Source organism: Pelobates fuscus, chromosome 2, assembly GCF_036172605.1.
Source record: "Pelobates fuscus isolate aPelFus1 chromosome 2, aPelFus1.pri, whole genome shotgun sequence".
In the NCBI taxonomy this organism is placed as follows: domain Eukaryota; kingdom Metazoa; phylum Chordata; class Amphibia; order Anura; family Pelobatidae; genus Pelobates; species Pelobates fuscus.
Genome location: NC_086318.1, coordinates 83,632,158 through 83,657,514, shown reverse-complemented (window position 1 = coordinate 83,657,514; position 25,357 = coordinate 83,632,158). Strand labels below are relative to the sequence as shown.

Below are 25,357 nucleotides of genomic sequence, written 5' to 3'. Positions count from 1 at the left end.
TCATTCCATTTTAATGGGTGTTATCCCAGTATAAATATCTGCCCCCTCCATTGACACTGACCTTCTATCTGATTGGCCATTCAATATACTGTATATACTCGAGTATAAGCCGAGTTTTTCAGCACATTTTTTGTGCTGAAAAACCCCAACTCGGCTTATACTCGAGTCACTGTCTGTATTATGGCAACTTACCTCTCCTGTCAGCTCCCTCCTCCTCCGCGCCGGTCCGTTCAGCACCTCTGTCAGCTCCCAGTGTAAGTCTCGCGAGAGTCGCGGGGTCATAGTGCGGCTCTCGCGAGACTTACAGTGTGAGCTGACAGGGGAGCTGACCGGACCGGCGCGGAGGAGGAGGGAGCTGACAGGAGCTGCAGGAGAGGTAAGTAAGAGCTCTGCCAGCCCCCCTCCTACACAGTGCCCATCCACTGGACCACCAGGGAGTGAGAGCCCCCTTCCCTGCCATGTATCAAGCAGGGAGGGGGGACGAAAAAAAATAATAATAATAAAATTAAAATAATAATAATAAAAAAAGAATAATAATATAACAAAAAAAAATTAAAATAATATTTTTTTTAAAAAATAATAAAAATGCCCACCCCTCTGCAACACATACACAAACACACACTGCATCACACACACTTACACTGCATCACACACACTGCACTCATACAAACACACTGCACTCATACACACACACTGCAATCATACACACACACACTGCAATCATACACACACACACACTGCACTCATACACACACACACTGCACTCAGACACACACTGCACTCATACACACACACTGCACTCATACACACACACTGCACTCATACACACACTGCATTCATACATTTAACAATTTACCAGTAGCTGCTGCATTTCCCACCCTAGTCTTATACTCGAGTCAATACGTTTTCCCATTTTTTGGGGGGTAAAATTAGGGGCCTCGGCTTATATTCGGGTCGGCTTATACTCGAGTATATACGGTAAGCAGAATTGTGCTACTCACAGAAGAACGCAGCTTCCCAAAATGCTGACAAACTGGCTTCATTGCCAGCCCATTAATGAGTGAATAGTGAAGCATCAGTCTCTAAATTCCTATAGTCATGTAAATCAATTTTTCTACAAAAAAATAAAAAACAACCAAAGTGCTATAGCTGGCCTGGTAAAAACAGATTTTTTTTTCTCTCTAAAAAAAAAAAAGCAAACATTAAAGGCCACATTTGGTCATCTCATTCACCTGGAATACAATTCTCAACATTCTCAGGAAAAAATTGCTTGTGAATTTATAAAAATAAATTAAAATAGCAACTGCATTACCAGACAATGGTATGCATTATCCCTATGAGCCACATTAGTACAGGTGTGAGTTCAGGGACCATCCCTAACATTCCAGTTGAGTCATTCTGGTTTTATGTTAATGAATACTCCAGGGATCCATTTTGTTGTAGCCAGTACAATAATGCACAAGGTTATTTTTCAGTAGTGCCCTCCATAGATATCAGAATCTGGGATATTAATAGATATATATTTAAACCAGAGACAAAACTGTGCTTTCTGCTAAGATAATTGCTGTTTTAGTTTCAGAGGTTTCCTTTGTCACTAGAGAAATCAAAATGGACACATTTCACCTTGGGTGGGATAAGGGCAGCACAGTTCACGCTTAGACAGGCACAGCAGCCATCTTTGAATATCCAATAAGGGTCTTAGCAACTCAAATGCTGCGTTTCCTCAGGAATAGTGAGTCCCTGAGGCGAGACAATGCACAGTTCAGCTCTACAGAATCCCCAGCTTGAATTCAGTGACAAAAATCAATACCAGAAAATGAAGGATAACATTTCGTTTCTGGTTTTCGGGAGAGTAATTGGGGCCAAAGCAAAAAACCAAACCATAATATGCATAATATTGCAAATACGATTGTTTTGCAATACTGTGTGTACCAAAATGTATTGTGTTCATTAGGAAGAAAAAATGATTTATTATGTCAGGTCATGCACGTAGAATATAACGCAACATAGCGCAGAAGTGCGACTTCTATGATCCATTTTCTACCTCTACATGATTCCAGAGCATACATTTTAATCTATTGGCTAGATATGAATCTTACAAAGAACAAGTTATCATTTGGGCAGGGCTCTTGTCACCTACTGTTTCCCTATTGAAAAAATGTTTTGTTAGAATTGTTTGCTTGTTTACCTATTGTACAGCACTATGCAATATGTTGGTGTTATATCAATAATTTGAATTGCAATTGTTAGAAATTGCACCTGCTACTATAGACACATAGGCTTTTGTTTATTTATATTTGTAGCTATTTAATGATTTTAAGTTTTAACACTTCATAGTTCTGCACCGATTGGGGTACATTAGGATCATGTGTGATACATATTTTCTAGCCATTTAGTGTCAATAATAGGGTTACCAGATCAATCATATTTTTTCTGGGCACATATCATGACTTTATGGTATGGACAGCACAGAGAAACTAGAAGGAGATGTTTTGCCCTGATTAACAAATTCATTTCCTAATGCAATATATAGGATTCTCAACAACAAGGGAGCCCAAAAGATAGATCCCCAGATGTTTTTAAAACTACAGCTTCCATGATGCTTTGTCATTCTAAATGCATGCAAAGCATCATGGGAGTTGTAGTTCTACAACATCTGGGGATCTACCTTTTCGGGTGGCCCTTCTCTAGAACTTTAATTTTGATATTATCATTGCAACATGTTTTTAGGAATGTAGACAGAATAAAATAAATATAAATATAAGAAAGTAGAAAATCTGGCCTAAAAGGATAGACAATCTTTGGCACATTAGTGTCCGAGAATAGGAAATGAGTGCCAAGAGGTCATCTAGCCTCTTGCCCTCGTCAATAAAATCTTGGCAGAATTTTGTCTTGGCAGAATCTACTCCTATACACATGCAGAGAGGATACAGGAGCTCTGCTGGAGCTCTGACATTGACATCCTTACATTTACATTGTGGTCCTCGGTCCCTAAATTATGTCTAACCAGTAACCTGGCTGATTCGTGCCACATCTGCAAAGCAAGCTTTGACTTGTTTAAAGCAAGAAACAAGTTACCAAGAGAAACGACTGCCAGGAGATAAGATTGCTTAGTGGGAAGAAAAGGATAAGCCATTGAGTCACTATTAAGACACAGGCTAAACTTGGCACCCCAGATTTTCTGACCTAAATTCCCCTGATACTCATAGTCAGCACAGTATGGGTTGTGTAGTTCAGAGACGTTTAGACAGCCATAGTTAGCCACCATTGGAATATGGCAATCTCCGAGTGCCACCTTAAATGTGATAGCTGTTTAGTAACCTATTTTTGACTGGTAGAAGCTCTGCAGCTTATGAAAAATTCTCAAATAACTCTATGTTACTGCATTCAATTAAAAGGGTGGGTCAGAAACAGAAAGCTGCAGTGCTTAAGGGGTTTGGTGGCCAGACACTAAGGATTTGGCATTTTCTCAAACCTTAGGAGTTGCCAGTTTACAGAAGTATCTTATTTAACATAGTGCATACCATATGCTCACTTTGTTCTTGGTAAAATATTTGAAACTGGAGTATTCGAGCTTTCTTTGTAGAGCCAATATAATTGTACTATTTTGCCCCAAAGCAAAATAGAAGATTCACACATCACATAAACAAAACGAAAAAAAAAAAAATCAAAAAATCTGTGCTTTATTATTTCCGTATAGGCAGGCAACAGGACAGAAAGTCGACACATGTATAAGCATACCATGAAAGGCAGGACTGATAAAATCAAACCAAAAGAATTTTGTCAAATATGCAGATTATCAAATACACTCTGAAACAAACACCACCTGTTTTTAAAGCTGTAATTCATGAAACAGACTCACTTGTGTTTGATCAAGAACCATGGACCTGCTACGGACAAACAAAAGAGGGATGGTCAACTAATTACAATTACAGAGGAATATTGCGCTAATATAAAACTATGCAGACACACCCTAGATGTGCTTCAAGAAGCAGTTATTTTTTTTTTCCATTTTGGTAATAGTTTAATCACAATATTCTGAATGCTCAAGGGTACGTTGACCACAGTACAGTAAGGGAGGAATTGTTTCATTGGCTAGAGAGATTGTGCCCTAAAAAAACAGTTTGGACTTGTTTAAAAGTAGGTTGTTACGATGTATTTAGATCAACAACATCAACAGGGTTGTGTGAAAGATTAAACTTGATGGACTCAACTGACACTCTTAAAAAAGAGGGTGACAATAGACTAGTATTAACAAAGGCCCCTGGGAACCACCCCAAAGGGATTCTATAGCAATTTAAAGTGTATCTGATACAGGATACATCCTGTTCAAAGTTGTAGTAGTAAGCATAATTAATCCTGCCCAGTGACAATTGTTGCCACAGGCAAAGGTAAAAAAAAATACCTCTGACCAAATCCCCCCGAACTCCCGAGAGGTTGGGCAAACTCTTCTGAAAACCTCAGTAAAAAAAAAAAAAATTCACAACTCGGCTAAAACAACTTCTTCTCAAACTATCTTCAGATCTCTACGTTAATCTGCCATACATCATCCATTTTTCACTTTTGGAGTTACATCCCCTCGTTGCCTTGAGGTGAAATCTTATACCTCTGATGACATCCAACATGACAGATGCCTTATCTTCTTTCATCCCTGCACTATGCCCAGAGCAAGATCTTCACTAATCAACGCCCACAACTCCAACCAAGCATTGGACTATGTTTTTCAATTTCCATCACTGAACTATTTTTCAAACTCCCCTCTGTGCCTCTGGATTAGACTGTTAGGTATAGGTAATTTTTATCTTATTTTATGTTACTTTATAAAGTGCTCGCATACTTGGGCAGACTAGATGGGCCGAATGGTTCTTATCAGCAGTCACATTCTATGTTTCTATGTTTCTATACTTGGAATCACTGTACAATTTGAAAACATAGCATAAATTGAGAATATTGTAAATTGAGACAAAACTGAAGAGATCAGTTAAACAGCTAAGTAAGACTTCCTCACAATGCCTCAAACTGAGCAAATTTCAATTAAGATACTAATAGTAGGGAATCAGAAAACAAACCTCATGTATGGGTTATTACCATAATGATACTGTTCTGTATTTTATTAGTCATCTACCATAAATACCAAGAGACCTCAACAAGTTTTACATAAAATATTTGGTAGTTAAAGGGACACTCCATTGTCCAAATAAAAGAAAAATAAAAGCCTGTTAAGTAGATATACCCTAAATAAAAACATAAATGCATTAACTTATACATATTTTTTCATTGAGGGTATATCTATAAGCAGCTTGCAAAACGTGCAATTCTCTTGCCTGCTGCCTTTGCCAACCCCTCCCTTCTTTCCCAGCCAAGTCTTTCTGTGGCTGTCCAACCACAGACTTCCCAATGCAGCTCAATGAGAAGTATTTGCGAGGCAGGTGCTCTGGGCAATTGCTGCCTTGTGAGTTTAGCTACTGAGCTAAACCAACCAGGAAGTAACAAACCAGATGTCTGATTGACAGCCAGGTTGTGTAACAAATGTAATTTATAAAAGTGCCAATTTCTACTGAAATCTGCACATTTTATTTTTTTTAATTCTTTATTTTTGTACAATGACAGAGGATGGACATATTCACGAGGTGTAACAAACAAAGAAACCTGGCTAGGTACAGTACATTCAAGTCATAAGGCATATGTGTCGGATTGTGGGTTTTATATGTAGTGTCTGTCATACTAAAGTGAAGAGATGGCGTGTGGTATGTGATCCAATGCTTTACTGTATTTCACTTGAGATACACTAGCTTTGTAAAACCGGTCCCATGCAGTAACATAGGAGGAACTAATTGTAAATAAAAACAAAAAAAGATATAATAAGCTCAACTAAGTGATAAATTTGGATGCTGTTGTGGAGACTATGGTAGGACTCCCTTGCTGGTGAGTAATCTCCCCGTGATATGTGAGTCTACCCTTATGCGCGCCTGAGTTACCCTGAGGCGCTAAGGGAGGGGGGGGGGAAGGGGAGTAATAGAAAAGTAAAATACATTCGGGCCTATGTAGGTAAGCCTGTGGGGCTCATAGTGTTTTAGGTGACATCTTAAGTTAACAGGAAGGAACCGGGTAAAATACAACTGTGAACCCATGGATTAACTAAGTATTCAGCTTAGTCTGACAGGCGGTCAGGTTGTGGCCAAGGCAAACGCATCCAAAGTGGTCTGTCGAGGCACAAATTCTGGGGTGGATGCTGGGTCCCAACCATGCGCTCCTGTGAGCCCTGGAGCCTGTGAGGATGAGCCAAATGAAGTTGGAGGGACACACAGGTTTTGCAGTTGCTTCTCAGCTTCCTGTAGGTCTTGAATTGTAAGTATGATGTTCCCCTGCGTGACCAGTAGTGTGCAGGCTTGACTCAATCTGTACATTTTTTATATTAAAAAAAGACAACACACCCTACACACACAAGCATTTAAAGAAAGCTAAAATGCTTTAGGGGTCTGGAGTGTCCCTTTAAAAATCAAGCACAAGTTATAAAGGCAATATCATTGTGGGGAATGTTTGCATTTTTCAGTGTGCAGACAAAAGCCCAATATAGTTTGTGATATATGAATGCAGTGTATGTTACAATAAGTACAGAGTAAGATTGTTATGGTTGTATTGTAACACAATACATGCAGCATACGATGGAAGGAAGGGATGGATAGAAATGTTATACATCCAAATCGGAGACGCTGACAATAGATACATGCCCTGCTTGTCTCTTCTCAACATGAAACAGTGTATTTATAGCATCAAAGATTTGGAAAAGAAGAAAGATCCCTACCTAAGACAAGTTGAAAATTATACTATATGAATGCAAACTGACAAGTCAAATGTGACACACATCTATCGGCTAGAGAAACGCATCTAAGTAAGGGTATCCAAGACAACCAAGAGGACGGCAATAAAAATATTCCCATGATGTGTAAATCCGTACTGGAAGGTAAAATATAATAATACTAAAAAAAACTTCTGAACATCACACCTTCTGTCATATTGGCAGTATTTTACATATATTGTCAGCATAATAACCAAGGGAGGCAGACCATATGTTTCCAGTAGGCGAAACTATAGAAAGCTGCATAGAGCTCATAAACTTGCTAAGATTTGGGTGTTCATGGAATCTTGAAAAAGTTCTGTAACTCTCGCCTCTTATAAAAGTACAAGTTGTGACTGACTGGAAGTGACTATCAACCAAACATATTGCTCTACAGAAATCCACCATCATCCTGCCATTGATGCACATTTTCCCCTTTTCTTTTAAGTACAGTGAATTAAGAAGTTAATTTAAAACACAATACCGGTGGGACTTGATGATCTGAATATTAGCTTTAAAACACACAATAAATGGGCCACACCACTGGGGTATCCCTGTTTTCCTTTCATTTAATTATTTATTATAAATCTGGGAATAAACAGCCAGAAGGAAATTATTACACCGTTTTCTGCTAACAGAAACAAGAATATTTGAATCTAAGATAGATTTGACTCAAAGTTTATATTTTAACATATTAACAAGCACCCAACAATACTAAAATAAATCATTTAAAATATATATTGAGCTTTGGGAACTCCACAGTTCATCTCTGCTGTATGTATATCTTTGCCTGAATGGTACATGGCTAAATAAGGTGACTGCGCCTCAGGTGTTGGGAAATTGCTTATGTAGTGTACGTGAGGTCACTTTAGTCAGAGCCCTGTCTAGCCAGACATGAATTTAAGTTAAACACAGTGACCTTCCACAAGAAAAGCTATAAACCAGGTGCAGAGCATCTGATTAATGGGTTATCCCACTGTCCCATTCTAACCAGGTTATTTGTCTAAGCAGCAAGCTTTTTGGCTTTTCTGCTGCCCTAGGTCTGACTGAGTTTATGAGCCAACTCACTGTGCTATACCAATCTGTGTACCTGTACACCTCATCTATGGCCACTGGCCTTCTACATCTGTACTCACCCAGGTAATTTTAGCATTAAGGAGCACAACAATTCTCTGTAGTGGTTATGGTGCAAGGAGTCTCCTAGCACATGGTAAACCATCAAACTGTTCACAATTCGTTTGACACTTATATGACTCTCTCTGGCAGCCGTGCTGCCTCCAATCTGCACTAATATGCTATATCCGAAGTTTATACTTCGGCATTACCAATTTTTTGCAACTTTGAATATGCATCGGCCAACAATAGGCCCGGACTGGCCATAAGGTATACCAGGCAAAAGTCTGGCGGGCCAGTGGTCTTTATGTGGGCGTGGCTTAAAGCCTGCTGCCATATCTTCTCTCCCACTGTGCAATACAGTTGACAGTTTGACTTTTAGCCTGTGCAAGGAGTCCTCCCCCCAGGGACGCAACATCGAAACCATGCAAGACTGACTCCAAATACACAGCTTAGGGAACTGGTAGAATTTATTGTGGAGAGCACATTTGGATAACATGGGTCAGGGAAGCAGGATAGGATCAGAATCACTAGCCCGGTTCAGGAGCTAATATTTTTAACTGTTGTAAAGTGAAGGGAAATCACTTTGTGTTTGTATTTCTAACACTGTCATGTTACTTTAATGCTTGCTATGGTATTAATATGCTTGGTATGGGAGTAATATGGTATGGTTAATCCCGATTTGTATTGTCCAAACTAGACGCAAATTGCAGTTCGGTTTTCCAATGAACTGCCGCTATGTGCCTAGTGAATAAACCCAGGGAAGAGAATTATATTTCCCCAACATTGGGGAGAGACAGAAGCTGGGAGTGGGATTGGGGAGATGAGACACAGGAGCTGGGAGTGGGATTGGGGAGATGAGAGACAGGAGCTCGGAGTGGGATTGGGTAGGTGAGAGACAGGAGCTGGGAGTGGGATTGGGGAGATGAGAGACAGGAGCTGGGAGTGGGATTGGGGAGATGAGAGACAGGAGCTGGGAGTGGGATTGGGGAGATGAGAGACAGGAGCTGGGAGTGGGATTGGGGAGATGAGAGACAGGAGCTGGGAGTGGGATTGGGGAGGTGAGAGACAGGAGCTGGGAGTGGGATTAGGGAGATGAGAGACAGGAGCTCGGAGTGGGATTGGGCCGGTGAGGGGCAGGAGCTTGAATGGGATTAGGACAATTAGAGAAAAGGGCTAGGAGTGTAATTGGCAAAGTGAGAGACTTTAGCTGGGAGTGTAATTGGGAATGTTAGAGACAAGAGCTGGCAATGGGATAGAAAAGGCAAGGTAAAGGAGGTGGGAGAGAGATTGAGAAGAATTTAGAATGGAACATGAAATGGTTTAGAGGGCTGAACTCAGAATGGAATTTGGAATGTGACTCAGGAGAGTAGGTGGAGAGTGACTGGAAGGATGTAGGTAGACCATTTGGAACAGGACTGGGAGGATCGTTTAGAGTAATAATTTACTACTAATTCTATTGGTAGCATTTGCATAACAAAGAACCAAATCTAGAGGACGTGATTGCGAACATTCCATTATCCCAAACCAATATAATTCAAGATAAAAGCTAAACTATAAGGGCAACTATACCAGGAGGTTTGTAAGGTTAAACAAATAAGCATACTTATACGAAGACTTCCCATTAGTGATACAATACTTATTTGTATACAAAGACTTCCATTGTATCTAAGTACACTATATGCAATACCTATGGTGCAACATGTATCCTAAATATTGTATATACTAAGTTAAAAGGGGAACCGTGGCTGTAACTCAACGTATTAGGCATCCAGATGTGGTCAAGAAGTTGAGTTGTTGTTCGACCAGATGAGGTAAGAGGAGAAGGACTATATTCATTCAAGCTGACAGAAAGCCCCAAAAAATCCCAAGATAACAATTCTTTAAAAGAGTGGTGTGCAGAAGGACAACTGTGAATGTACAATTACACCAAGCCTTGAAGCAGATTAGCTACTGCAGCCCACAATGCCAGGTTTATCTCTTGTCAGCTGATCCCATGGTATTTGCATACACAGTAGGGACTGGTTTGCTCACATTTATGTGAAGTCAAACATTTGTGGCAGTAAAGTGCTTTCCTTAGGAGAGCTTTAGAGTATAAGGTGAATAGGGTGAGTATGGGACAGGTATACTAGTCTATGTTTAGAAATGGATTGAAAAAGTACGTGTTACAAATTCATTTAGCTTATGGAGAGCAGGAAATTGACAAAAGCCATTCGCTGTAAAAAAAAAAGCAAGCAAAGCATATATTTATGTGAATATATACAAGTCGGTCAAACTGTGTCCTGCACAAAATCTAAATAATCCCTGCAATGTTTTCATGGCAGTATGAAAGATTCCATCGTCTACATTATTCTTGATGCTTTTTCAGACCGTTATTCATATCATGCTGCAAACACCACCGAGTCTATATGCAAAATAGTTTGTAGCAATAAAAAGATTCTCATAACTGTAAATGGTGCAAAAACAAATCCATAAAAGATTCATATCTTTACAGAGTGCTTACTCCTCACCTATTGAGATTTCTAAAGAAATATACAGTGTTTACAACACAATCCACTCTCAGCCAGACTAGCCATGGGGCAATTTCCCCAGGTCATCATGTTCGCTGCTCTATATATCATTTTAAAATGAAGACCACAATGTAGTACACTGTTATGGCCATATGCCAGAATGGAAAAGAGATGGCCTGAATGGCCAACTTCTTCCTCCTCAGTAGCCTTAGTAGTCAAATTTCTCACCAGGAGCAGGACAGCCCTCTTAATTAAAGTAGTTGTCATTTCAACCAAGTCAATCCTCTTGCTAATAAGGGGATCAAGCAGCCTGGCTATTAAGGTCGTACATATTTTCAAAACAGGCAAAGGGGTTTGCCCATGTGAAGTGATGAGCCCACATGGTTTTTACTATAACTTGAAGACAGGACAGGAGGTCAGAGGGCAATACTGTCTAGACCTGTGGTTCTCAATCCAGAACTCAAAGTAAACTAATAACAGCAATTTAGGAATTTCACAATTTTGCTCCAATAGAGATACTCACAAAACCTGGAGTGCTCATGGGTCTTGAAGACTGAGTTAGGAACCAATGATCTAAAGCAACTTTTTCAAAGAAACCTTAATTACACACATGGTATCTGCATGGTGATCCATTCCTCCTCATTTGTAAAATTAGTTTTGTTATTCTTCGATAATAATATAATAAATATGACAAATATTCTGCAAAAGCAGTTGGAGTCTTCCAATTAAGAAACAGTTTATAATTTTCTTAGCTTTTTATCCAGTCCACTCTAGATTGTTATTCGGTTTATGTGCATACTCTACATAATCCCACTTGACAACACTCTGTACGTTACATCTGCTGTTACATATTGTAAGCAGGAACATCACTGGTTCTGAAAGCAACTGTAGAGCAGAGAAGCGTTCAGAGTTATTTTAAGGCAAGTTATCAGTTTGCCCCCCCTTTATTCTTTACATAGTGATGGGGCCAAGCAAACTCATTGTTCTGGCTCTTGTCTAAACCCTTGGCTCTAGTCATGAATATATAGAGGGGGGTCACTATTTGAAGTCCAAATTTTGTCCCCCATGCCAAGGACCAAATCCCTGCTCCAGGAGATGCAAAATAAGGTGCTACATCAAAGTAGGCAATGTTTCGGCACAGTGTGTGTCTTTTTCAAACCATAGTCAAAGTGCATCATACAAAGCTATTTATAAGTGAACTGTTTAATGAACAAACTAATCACACGAGAGTGATTAGAAAGTTAACAATGTCATTACTGCTTCTAAGGAGTGTCTAAAAAAACAAAAAATATATAAACTGTTATTTCTTAAGAACGTTGTACTAATATATGTGACATATGATACAGTGAATAGGATATAAATCCAAACCCCAAAAAAGGGCTAATTCTTAATGACAAGGAAATAAATAACTATATGTGCTATATATAACAAAAATATATATATCCAAATGATATAATCTTAAATAATTGTATAAAAGCAGTGAGAGAGTAATTTGAGTCCTCAATCTAATTTGTACAAAAGCAAAACTGTGCAAATATCTTGGTATGTATCACAGTATCTTAATAAGTGTTAAAGTATTATGTTATAAACAATATAAAATATAATACACATTGTGCCTAATTAGAAATAACCCCACATATTGCAATAACCTATTAGCTTCAAAATAAATTAATTTACTATATATCTCAAATATTTCAATGACACTGTGAACAAGTCTAAAGAACTACTTGATTGAAAAAAAAAAAAGAAAAAAAAAAGGAATTGGAGCAAAATACCAAAAACTAGCATTAATTTGTTTTAAATATATATATATTAATTTAGCAATCTGTATAACTTGTTTATCATCTCTGTTCTTTATTCCAATTAACCCTTTTTAAATCTAACTTTCTTTAGATATTTTTATTATTATTTTCAATTTTTTCAATTTTATTGTATTTTTGATTATTTATTTTTTTATCTTTATTTTTATTCTACTACATTTCAGTGTATATGTGAGTTGCCATTTCTGCTAATAAAGTATAAATTACATATATTGACATTTATATTACTTATACTTACTTAGATCATAATTATATTTATAATAGAATCTATGTGAATAATATTACATTTTAGGTTTATAGCATAATTTCCATTCATTAAATACTCCTTAAAATGTCTATACCTATTGTACTCCAAAAATGAGAAGCTCAAAATATATCTACATAGAATGTACTATAATCACAGTGTCATTAACAAAAAATTAATATGAAGTCAATTTCAGATAAATACAATGACACAAAGAAAAATCTTCAAAGAAACCAATATGACAGGGGTCTTTCAAGAAACCGCTCTCAATCAACTCTATTAAAGTTTCTGTAATGAGAGAAACAGTTAGAATGGCAATAAATATCTCTTCTACAATTTCTATAAAGATAAAGTCATAAAAGGTGTACACCATTCTATTTGTGTAATAACATATATACAAAGATTTCTCATAACATTTATTTGTAATGGGTACGTTTTTAATTATCAAATGTTCTATATAGCTATTTTCTCTTAAAGGAACGTTGTCAAACAAAAGGAGATACAAACATGTATCCCTGACCCTACAGTGTTAAACCACCATTTAGGTGGCATGCCTCCCCTTACACCACTTAAAAGGTAAGAAAACTTACCTTGGTTCCAGACTGCCGTGCTGACCAGTCCTATCGGCCTCCTTGGCTGACATCATCAGAATGGATGATCTCAGCCAACCCAATGCTTTTTTTTCCCATTGGCTGAGATCGTCAAGGTTGGGCAATCAGCATCTCCTCATAGAGATGCGTTGAATCAATGCATCTTTATGGGGAAAGTTCAGCGTTTAGACCCTGAACGCCAGTACACACTGTGCAGCAGTGCCCAGTGAAGCCCCTCTAGTTGCCATCTGAGAAGTGGTCACTAGAGGTGTCCCTAGGAAATAATGTAAACACTGCTTTTTCTCTGTGAACTGTATTTGTTCCGGTGATTATAGTGTCCCTTTAAGATATCAAACAAAAGATATACATCCCATTTTCTGTTCAGGCCTTTAGGCTATAAAGTGTCTAATTCCCTTATGCAAAAAATATCTTTACGTCTGAGTAGGTTTTCTCAATTAACGCCTCCTTTATGTTTAGGAACACAATCAAAAATTTAGACTTTTAGCTGGGTTATATTATGTCTTGCCTCATTAAAATGTTGAGGAATAGGTAGATCGGTTTTCCTATCCTAATAGTGGATTTGTGTTACACAAATCTCTCTCTCTTTCAGTTGTTCCCCCCACGTATGTTAATCCACATGAACATTTAAATGTGTAGACAAAATACATGGAGTTGGAATAATGTCTTATCTGATATTTTTTTATTAGTTTGAGGATCTATGAACGTAATTAAAACACTACAGACACTACAATTATGACAAGGAAATTTACCATATTTTGGGGTTCCTAAAAATGTTAGTCTCTCTTATTTCTGCAAGGAGAGCTCTGGTATCACCAGTCTGCCTCTCAATGACTTGCCATTTTTTATATGTCATTAAGGACAATTCTCCAAAACCCTCAATTTGAGGATGTGAGTCCCAAATAATATGACAATATTTTCTTTAAAATCCTAGTAACCTGATTAATATGTGTGCCAAATGTACATACAAAGACAACTCTCTTTGATTTATCACTACTTTTAAAGAGACACTCCAGGCCCCCAAAACAACTTAGTCTAAATTAAGTTGTGATGGTGCCAGGAGTCCCTGTGGAGGGGTTAAACAGTTCTGGAATTGTTTAACCCCAAAGATGCCTCCAGCAATGTTCTCAGCTACCCCCCATCTGCCTTACAGGAAGTTTAACTGGGCAGGGGCACCACTGATTGAATGAGAGCAGTCAGCTGATGCTGTCAGCCAATTAACGGCACCCGTAACCGGCGGCACTCTGCACTTCCTGTAAGTGAAAATTCTGAAGCCGGATGCTGCCAGGGGTAGCTGAGACCAGCACTGGAGGCAACTAATGGGTTAAACCATTCAAAAGCGGTTTAACCCCTCGAGGTAAGAGTGCCTCCAGACACCTCCTGGCACCATAACAACAACATTTAGATGAAGTTGCTTTGGTGCGTTGAGTGTTACTTTAACTCTTGGAGTCAAGAATTATTTTCTTGGGATCTCTTTAATCTTATCAATCTCCCTATGTAGTAAATTCAAGGAAAACCTCTTTGCTTAGATCCATTAACCATATCACAACATCTTGCGTTGCTATCATCTTCATCTGAAACTATATATCTGGTTCTAAGAAGCTGACTCCTTAGTAGAGACTATAAAATCTCAATAGAGAACATATGAATCAGTCAACAGTCCTATCATTCATTTGGTTTATATTATAGACCAAAGTATCCAAAAAAGGCAATTTTACTAGTATGTCATTGTAAATGTAATACTCCTTGATATGGTGTTTAAGTAAGATAGAAATGCCTGTAGGCGTTTGAATGGGCCCTCCCACACAGCAAATATGTCATCTATGTATCTGTACCAGTACTTGATGTATCTAATAAAAAGATCCAATACATTTCTCTACTAACATAGTCCTCACAACATTCCCATTACAAAATAAATTACCTATTACCAAAGAACGTTTATGATATATCTTTGTATATACATATATATATATATATATATATATATATATTATTATTATTATTTTTTATTAATTTAAAGATTTAATTGTTGAGTAAAATGGTACAGTTCCACAAATGTTGAGATATATTTGTATATATTGTATTACACAAATAGATTGATGTATACCTTTTATGACTTTATTGTCATATAATTGTAGAAGATATATGTATTGCCATTCTAAATGTTTCTCTCATTACAGAAACTTTACAAGAGATGATTTCGTAAAATACCTCCATCATATATGTTTCTGTAAAGATTTTTATTTGTGTCATTGTATGTAGCTGTTAATTAACCTGTGATTATAGTACATTATATGTAAATATCTGTTGAGCTTCTCATTTTTGGAGTACAATAGGTATTGTCTTTTTAAGGAGTAAACAAAAAATGGAAATTCTGCTATAAATGTTTTAAATGTAATATTAATATACAATTAATTATACAATTTAAGTCATATACGTGGTGTGACGAATTGAACCTCGTCACATGTTCTTGGAGGGGCATGCTTGCCAGCCTCCTGCCTCAGGACTATGGGCTATGCAAAAAGGCTCATAAAATACCTTGTTGGTGCCTTTTTGCTACTCTGTTCGGTTGCATTCCCTTCTTTCTAACATTGTCCCGTTTGACTACCGAACGACAGCATGAACCAGGGACCCCCTGGTAGTTTGTTAACACCTTGGAACGGTTCTCACCGCAGTGTTCTAATTGTTCTGGGTGGCCCCAATTCCAATGGACAACCACGAGGTGGTGGCCATCTTGTTTGCATGAACGCAGGCAGCGGTGTTTGGGCATGAGTCTCATGGAACTAAAATCGGACACAGAAACTCCCGAACACTGCTGGGCTTCCATCATCACCTGCGTTCGGTTCTATACAATTTAGAAGGACACTGTTCGGTGAAATCATTCGTCTGGATGAGGGGAACAAACTCCAGGGTATGAATACTGACTATGTTTGGTAGTTTGTTCTTTTTCCAAACTACCGAACCAGGCCGACCGCAAGCCCTGATTCTCTCGAACGGTTTTGGCCATGGGACCGTGCGTGTGTGTGGCCGGTCGGTCAGAAATAAGACTTCCAGGAAATTCCTGAACTCCTGAACTGATCTGGGTTATTTTGGGATATGTTGGTCACCCAGATCAGGGCTATCAGAAAATGTAACTTTTGTGTGGGGTTTGTGTTTGTGTTTTAAGGTATTTTGGGGGATTTGTAAAAATGTGTGTTTGGAGATAATTGAGTTTAGTATAGTGCTTGACTCAATTATCTCCCAGGCATAGGGGAGGGATTGACCTATTTTGTATAGGAGTGTACTGGACCTGAGAGCCAATGTGATTGTGTATTTATTTCTACTGTGGCTTACTCAGGACTAGGGGGGAGTGACCCTTGCATGGGGACTGTCATAAAAGGCCAGTTGTGGCTACCATTAAAATGAGATTCGTTTAACCCTTCATGAAGTCTAAGCTCATGTTTGGAGGATTGGAGAGCTATATTCACTCTGGGGATTGCTATAATCACTATACTCTCTTGGATCACAACGATTGCTCTTGTAAGAGCAGCCTGCTTCGCTCTCTGGACTAGGAGAGATCTACTGGAAGCTGGATCCTGGTCTTGGGTACAGGGTGGGTGGAGGACAGCGAGACTCCAACCAAGCTGCGGCGGTTTGTGGGGTTTATGGTGGTTATGGTGTCCGGTGGGATGCTTATGGTACTCAAGGATTACTAGGAAGCAACGATTGACGGAGGTACCCAGTCGGGGGTGTCAGGCGGTCCGTCACACGTGGTAATATATGTTAATTGTAAAAATAATGGAAAAACTATCATACTTTATTAGCACCAATGGTATCTTGCATATAAACTGAAATGTAGTAGAATTAAAATAAAGATAAAAAAATTTAAATAAAAAAGTACAATAAAATATAAAAAATAAAATAAAAACCAAAAATAATAAAAATCTAAAGAAAGTTAGGTATAAATGAGATAAATAGGAATAAAGAATAGAGGTGACAAACAATTTATAACGATTGATATATAAAAATAAAATAATGTTTAAGAACATGTTCTTGCTTGTCTTTTGCTCCAATTCTAACTCTTTTTTTTTCTATCAAGTAGTCGTTTAGACTTAGTCACACTGTTGTTGAAATATGTGCGATGTATAGGAAATTCCTATTTAAGCTTAACAGATAATTACAATATGTGAGGTCTTTCCTAATTAGACGTGTTTTATATTTTGTTAGATTGTTTGTAACATAATAATACTTTATTAACACTTATTAAGATACTATATCTTTGGGGGCGTGGCCTGGCACCGCTACAGCCTAGACGCCATTACAGACAGCTCCGCTACGAACTGCCTAAAAACGCCGAAAACGGCGAAAATAACTTCAAGCCGCCGACTACAAACGCCTACAGCGGGAAGGGGAACCCCTGCTGCATCGACCCATGCCATTCCGGTTCGGATCCGCCTCGGCTCCACCCCGCAAGACCCGGCAGAAACTCCGGTCTGAAAGCCTGAAGGCCGCAACTTACCACGCCGAGCTCCTCGCAGACTGGAGTGAGTACATACACCCCTTCCAAAACGACCCTGACACTCCAATCATGGGCCGAAAAACGCAAAAACAGACAGGGGCACCCATCCCAGAGGCGAGAGATATAGGGACGCTCCTCAAATGCTCCAGGCCCAAAACGGCAGAACTCTCACCACCCCCAGCCGTCCCAGACACCATAGAGCCTCAGGAGCCTGAAGAGGGGAAGGGGAAAGGCAGCAAGAACCCAGACACAGCAACAGCCGCTGTAATAGAGTCCCCAAGCCCAGCACACGCCACTAAAAAGGACATTGCAGACCTTTACGATAGAATCAAGCTACTATTTGACACAGACATCGCCCTAGTAAAAACTGAAGTACAAGCGGTCACTGACCGTGTACAAGTCACGGAGGAAGACGTGATCGATCTCAAGCAGAGCCTGGCAGCCCTAGGGGACACTGTGCAACAAATGAGAACTCTGCACTCCTCTCTGACGCACAGAGTGGACACCCTGGATGACAGGAGCAGGCGCAAACATATAAAAATCCGCGGAGTCTCCGATGCGGTGTCCGCGGAGGAACTGCCGCACTTCCTTAGGCGGCTGATGGCTACATCCCTACCCGCCAAACAAGCTAAACAAATCCCGCTGGACGGAGCTTATAGGGTCAATAGACCACAACGTGCTTCAACGAGCCAGCCCAGGGATATTATTCTCAAATGTCAAACCGTTACAGACAAACAAAAGCTCATGAAAGCGTTCCAAGAACGGGCCCCCATGGACTTCGAATCACACCAGCTGACATTTTATCAGGATGTCACCAGGGCAACACTTCACTGGAGAAAAACCATGCAACCTATTACAACTAAGTTGCGAGAGGCTGGCGTGGCCTACCGCTGGTCGGCGTCCCGAACCCTTATGGTCATCAAAGACAGAAAGGTGCACACAGCGTCTTCTCCAACGGATGCCCCCACCTTCTTCACAGCCCTGGACCTGACGAGAGGCGCTAGAACTCCACCGAGACCGGCAACACACCACCAATGGGACATACCCAATGTGACACCCTTTGTCCCAGCTCGGAACCGCAACCCATCTCAGGATCAAGACTCAGTGACTTAATCACAGCTTGAATGGCACTACTTTAGTGCACCTCCTCAATGTTGGCGACAAAGAAAGAAATAATTACATACCACCGAGCCACAATATAGTGGCACCCTGCAAAGCGGACTGTAGCAACTGAATATTCCATGTTCTTCTCTCTTTTCTAATGTACCTAGTTTTGGTTTAATTTCATGTTTTAACTTTGTGTTTTATGTTTCATGGCACACACCGCCAGATATTCCACCAACACTGACACACAAACAGACGAACCCGTTAATTCCAACCACAATCTCCCCTCCCCCCCCCCCGTCTCCCCATAGGTTAGGGGAACACAAGAACGACAGGGGCCTCTGCCACCGCCCTCCACCAACCACTTACCTAAGAGGCACACGCCTACAAACACGCTGCACCACTGACTTACCCACCCTTCAACCCCTCATGGGTGGCCAGACGACACGTCCCACGAAGGCAGCCGACCCCTGACAAGACACCACCAGGAACCCACTCATCATACCTCGACTGCCACGGAAGCCCATTACACATACACCACATAACAAGACGTTATAATATACCTCTGCTTAAAATCGCTAGCCTAATAGGGTCACTTCTTGTTAGGTATTAACGTCGACGATCCACCACTAAAATATCACTCAACAGTTTAATACGCTAATTTCTGACATCATGCTTTATGTTGATTTATACTGTTTAAATAACGTTCCTGTTCATATTGAATGTCATACAAAAGAAAAATGAGGCACTTACTATCTGGAAATGTAATTAAATACTGCCTCTCTACCATCCCATTAATATGGAACACCCCTGCATTTCCCTTTTCTTCATTTTGTACCCTTTATACATGCCTTAATAAAATAAAGAATTTAAAAAAAAAAAGATACTATATCTTTGGACAATTTTATTTTTGTACAAATTATATTGTGGACTCAAATTACTCTCTCACTCGGCTTTTATATAATTATTTAAAAATAAGATGACTAGATGTATTCTCCTTTGTTATACATAGCACATATAGTTATTAATTATTTTCTTATTCATAAGACGTAACCTCCTTTTTAGGTCTGGGATGTATTATAAATGACATATATTAGGATGATGTGCCTTTAAAGACAGCGGTTTATACTATTTTGTGTTTTTAGACACTCCTTAGAAACAGTAATGAGATTCTTAACTTTTCTAATCACAACATGTTCTTTTCAGTATAATTGTTGGTGGCACTTGTGTGTGATTGGTCTGTTCATTAAACTGTTCACTTAGAAATAGCTTTGTATGACGCACTTGATTATGGCTTGAATAAGACACTCTGCGTTGAAACGTTGCCTACTTTGTTTGATGGCTGAGTAAACCCACATCGCACATTTTTTTCATGGAGCGCTGGAGTCTTATTGTTTTTTAGACTTTGTAAAACCCCTGGCTTTAGGCAGCTGCCTAGGATATCATAATGGTTAATCCTGTTCTGCTGGCTAGAATTGCATTCTAAACCTTTCAGGCTGCACCCTTGGCAAGTCTTCTTTTTAAAATGAATAAGTAATTATAGTGCAAAATAATATTAATGAAACAAATGTATAGATTCTTATTATTCAGCAGTGTTAGATCTGCAGTGATGATGTAATACGATGACTTCACATTACAGATACACTCAGAAGCCCTGTAAAAGTTTAATTTTAGAATGTCTCTTACCCCACTTTCACCACATACATATACATCTCACAAGGTACATTTCAGTTCCTTCTATCACTAATCTTCAAATAAAATCAGAACGAGAAAACTAAGCAACACCAACTATACATATGCCAGCAAATTTATAGACAACAGAACTAGATCTACAAACAATATCTCAATGACCCCCAAAAGCCTCTGCAGGTGGCTAGGTTTTGTCCACAATCTGCAGCATCAAAGTCCAAATCCGAGTCTTGTATATCTGACCTCTATCTCCACAAGCATTCTGTTATAGAAAACACTTAATGTATTAAAGGAGCACTACATTGTACTGCTTTGACTATGGTGCCAGGAATGCCTTTGTCCCCACAATGTTAGTAGTAAAAACACTTTAGAAGGGTTTGACTTATTACAAAGGATCCACCAAGTGTGGTTTCCTGCATCCACAACAACCTCCAGGAGAGCCAGAAGCTCTCTATCTGTGCTAGGCCCAGCAGTGCCTGGCTTAGCTCATTGGCTGAGAGTGGTCTTCTTTTTTTTTTTTTTTTTTTTAATTCTTTATTTTTAGTTGTGCATGACATAACAACGAGCTGAGAGTGGTCTTCTGACAGCCTCAGACCATGCATTAGGCCTTGGTTCAGGAAAGATAACTGAAGTTTCTAAGCCAAAGTTTCTGTCTTTCCTGGCTACTGACAGAAGGCAGGAAGCTGCACCCAGCAGTCGCCCAGGTAAGAAATCAAATTGTTCTAAAACAGAGTTACAGAGTATTGTAGTAGTTATGGTTTTTGGAGTGTTCCTCTAATGTGAGAATGCTCTTTGCCACTAAAATAGTGGTGGTTGTAGCGGTTAAAGGGGCCTATCCTAGACGTTTCCAGGCACCCAGAGATAGACCCTTCTTTAGCTGACTTGATAATACAGAATTTACACTTCCTTATTATCAATATCAATTTTGTCCAACATGGACAGCTGTGATAGGCTGAGAGAAGTGGAGGAGGGACACTATGCCATCAGGGGGGTTTAATCAGTTTGACTGTTTTGGCCTATACTTTAGTTGCCCCTCTCAAAACGACTCACTACAAAGAAGTTTCACAAAAAACATCCGATTTTGATATCAATATGCATTTTTTTTATAGTGTCAAAAATAAGCCACAGTCCTAATTTCAAATTATTTCTGTACAAATTATTGATGCAGCAACTTCATGTATAATGAGTCATTGTCACAACTGCAGATGACATCAATCGAAAATACAAAGAGGAGCCTATCTCCAACACTAACATTACTATCGACGAATTACATAGTTACATAGTTAGATAGCTGAAAAGAGACTTGCGTCCATCAAGTTCAGCCTTCCTCACACCTGTTTTTTGCTGTTGATCCAAAAGAAAAGAAAAAAAAAAAAAAGAAAAAAACCCAGTTTGAAGCACAATTTTGCAACAAGCTAGGACAAAAAATTCCTTCTTGACCCCAGAATGGCAGTCAGATTTATCCTTGAATCAAGCAGTTATTACCCTACATTGAAAGATTATATCCTTGAATATTCTGTTTTTGCAAGTATGCATCTAGTAGCTGTTTGAACATCTGTATGGACTCTGATAAAACCACTTCTTCAGGCAGAGAATTCCACATCCTGATTGTTCTTACAGTAAAAAAACCTTTCCTTTGCCTTAGACGAAATCTTCTTTCTTCCAGTCTAAACGCATGGCCTCGTGTCCTATGTAAAGTCCGGTTTGTGAATAGATTTCCACACAATGGTTTGTATTGGCCCCGAATATATTTGTATAATGTTATCATATCCCCTCTCAGGCGACGTTTTTCTAAACTAAATAGGTTTAAATTTGTTAACCTTTCTTCATAGCTGATATGTTCCATTCCTTTTATTAATTTTGTAGCCCGCCTCTGCACTTTTTCTAGTGCCATGATATCCTTCTTTAGAACAGGTGCCCAAAATTGCACAGCATATTCAATATGTGGTCTTACCAGTGATTTATAGAGAGGCAAAATTATATTCTCGTCCCGAGAATGAATGCCCTTTTTCATGCATGACAATACCTTACTGGCCTTGGCCACTGCTGATTGACATTGCACATTGTTGCATAGTTTGTTGTCTATAACAATTCCCAAGTCCTTTTCGTGTGTTGTTATCCCTAATTCGCTTCCATTAAGGGTATACGTTGCTTGTGTATTCTTTACGCCGAAGTGCATAACTTTGCATTACATTATGTTTTAATGTTTCTTTACCAATCAAGGCATATTGCTGTAACAAAATTATTCTTTATTCTAATTTTTAATACAATGAGTCTGTTTACTAAAAATAATGATGGTGATTTGGTAACCAACTTGCAACATTTAAGCAAATACAAAACTAAGTTACAAAAAAAAAAAATCAATTAAACTAAACTGGAGATTTCCCCCCTAATTAAGCTATTATGGCCTTTTTCAGTAGTCATTTTTCAACTCTCCATAATTTGCTGTTTAGCAACTTGCCCTCCTTCAGATGCATAGCTCAACTCCTATTTATATTCACATGAATTCATTCCAACAAGAATTAAGGATACCAAATAAATGTGCTGCCTAATGACCCACAAGTTATGCATATATTTATTGAAGCAAAACTGCAGTTTCTATGATCTTGCTTTAAATGTCTAATATGAAACTGAAAGAAAGGCATGCCATCTCTCACTGCACATTTGTGCACAATGGGGTTTATATTTCTAAAAGAGCCCTTTGGGTGCAGTTCTAAAAGTGGAGCAGTCACCATGGAAACCGGTGGAATGCTGCTTGTTCACTTTTAGAACTTAGCCCTGGAATTGCTGTTTATAAATAAACCTTCCTTATTTTAACCTGACCACATGTTATATACTTTGTCTCATTTGATGTTCACTTCAGAGAGCTGAGAGAGCTTGATAGTTACAATTATTATCTGACATTGCTGGGTACCAATGTACTGTGATCACTGACAGGTCTGGATACAATGTCTGGCTATTCTAGCCACGGGCATTCCCCGACTGAAACACCTCTCTAACAGCGATCAAAGGGGATCTTTATTCTCTAGGTACATAGGTCCCATGTGCACACCTGGGAATTAACTGAGGTTCCCACGAGATCTTTACAAGACATAACACCTGCGATTTGGTCTGGGGTCATCCTGAGAACTGACATAAGACCACTCACTGTCAGGAGAGCTCACCTGAAATTTCAGACTGGGGCACCCCACTCAAACTGTATCCCTTGGCACTATAAACCTGCTTCACCTCTGCACAGCTCTTGGCTTTATTTCCGGTGTCACCAGCTGCCCAGGGCAGTAGCAAGGCAATTCCAAAATACCAGCACAAGGTCCAGCACCACAAGGTCTTCATGTTCTCGGTAGGTTTGGTGGAAGCAGAAGCCGGTAAGTGAAGGCTGCTGAGTCAGCAATAAGGTAAAACGTTAAAGGAAGGAGCATGCACGGTTCAGTAGGCAAATGCCCAGTAGCCCTTCAGAGCTTGTCCTGTATCCCTGGTGGCACCTCAGAGTGGGCAGCAGAGGGACCAGCTAGCAGCTCTGCTGGGGGGAGCATGAAAAGGTGCATTCATGTGGCAGTAGGGGCACAGGGAAGCCCCAATATACAGTTAGCGAAGAGGGGCTGAGACAGGACATGTAGATTGGAATACAAAGAGAACAAAGATTCAGTTACCAGACTGCTGTCATCTATGCTGAGAACGTGTCACTCTCCCTTGTAATTTGCAGGGGTCACACAAGCAGTGGCACTGCACACAAGAGCTGCAACACTGCACTCTCTTACTGGCTATGTGACTGCAAAGGAGGCAGTGAGGGCTCTGTCACTGTACAGTGAACAGGGAAAGCAATATTCTTCACAAATTCTGATGCTGATGGCTGGGAGTGAAGGGGGGTGTCCTCCAGTCAGGGATTTCTGATAAAACCTGTATGGGGTCTGTCAATCCACACAAAAGCAGATTTCTCTCTCCAAGATCCTTTGCTGTAGGACCCTGGCGTCAGTAGCTCCAATGACCTTTTGGCTACAATATAAATAGAAATCCTTAGAATGATGTCTGCTTGTGTCCAGCAGTAACAATGTTACAATGTCTATTTCTTGCAGCCTGCTCAGTTCCTGTTCATGGAATCCCTGTCCAGTCCTCCCCCCATCACGTTGTAAGATACCCCCCTGCTGCAGAAGATGCTGGCTATAGTATGATCCAAGGGTCTCTCAGCTCACTGAATGCTTTCCTCTCTCTCCAGCCCTGCAATAATAAATGGCTCTGGCTCTGTTAAGCCCAGGCTATGATCTGTGCAGCTGTTCTGGCAAAGTCTCCTTCAGCTTGTCTTGTGCAAGGAGCTGCTGGTCACATGGAGGGTGATGCTGCTTGTTCTATGCAGGGTGGTGCTTTCCTGGAGCAGATTTATACAGTTGTTCCCCTGCTCCTTCTGTGCACTGAAGCTTCCACTAAGGGCTGCACATAACACACTAAGACAGCCCAACCAACCACAGCCTGTGACACTGCCTCCTCTCCATTGTAATATGCTTAAAATGCTGATTGGGCATTTAGGGCTGGCAGGAGGTGGGGACTGGAGGGGTGTGTGTGGAGTGTCTCTGTGTATATTCATCTAAAATTCAGAAATTACTGTTGTGCATCATCTGCATATTTCAAGAAGAACCTTGGGAAAAGTCCACTTTGAGCACAGCAATTCTGAAACAATTCTCCCAGAATTCTCAGCTCAACATGCAAATGAACACAGCCAATCATTGTATTTAAAGATATATTCTTATTTCTCTCTTAGAAAATATGTTTTATATGTTTGCTTACACACATAATTATTGCATGGCTAATTGTTAAAGGTAAGGATTGGTTTAACAAAGATTTTTAGGGGTGCTTGACTGATTAGTGCAGCATTTATATATTATGTATGCATTCTCTAATTTTAAATAAATCACATATGACAGTGAGCGCACAGTGCAAT

General features: G+C 39.5%; 1 protein-coding gene across 1 annotated transcript in view; it reads right to left on the bottom strand.

Moving 5' to 3' along the window:
- The window catches only part of GPC1 (glypican 1), a 77,068-nt gene extending 52,184 nt beyond the window's left edge, over positions 1 to 24,884 (bottom strand). The window contains exon 1 of the mRNA XM_063442347.1: positions 23,589 to 24,884. Within this exon, the coding sequence (XP_063298417.1) occupies positions 23,589 to 23,757 (169 nt within the window). The 5' untranslated portion in view covers positions 23,758 to 24,884. The remainder of the gene's footprint in view (positions 1 to 23,588) is intronic.
- Between the last annotated feature and the right edge of the window lie 473 nt (positions 24,885 to 25,357).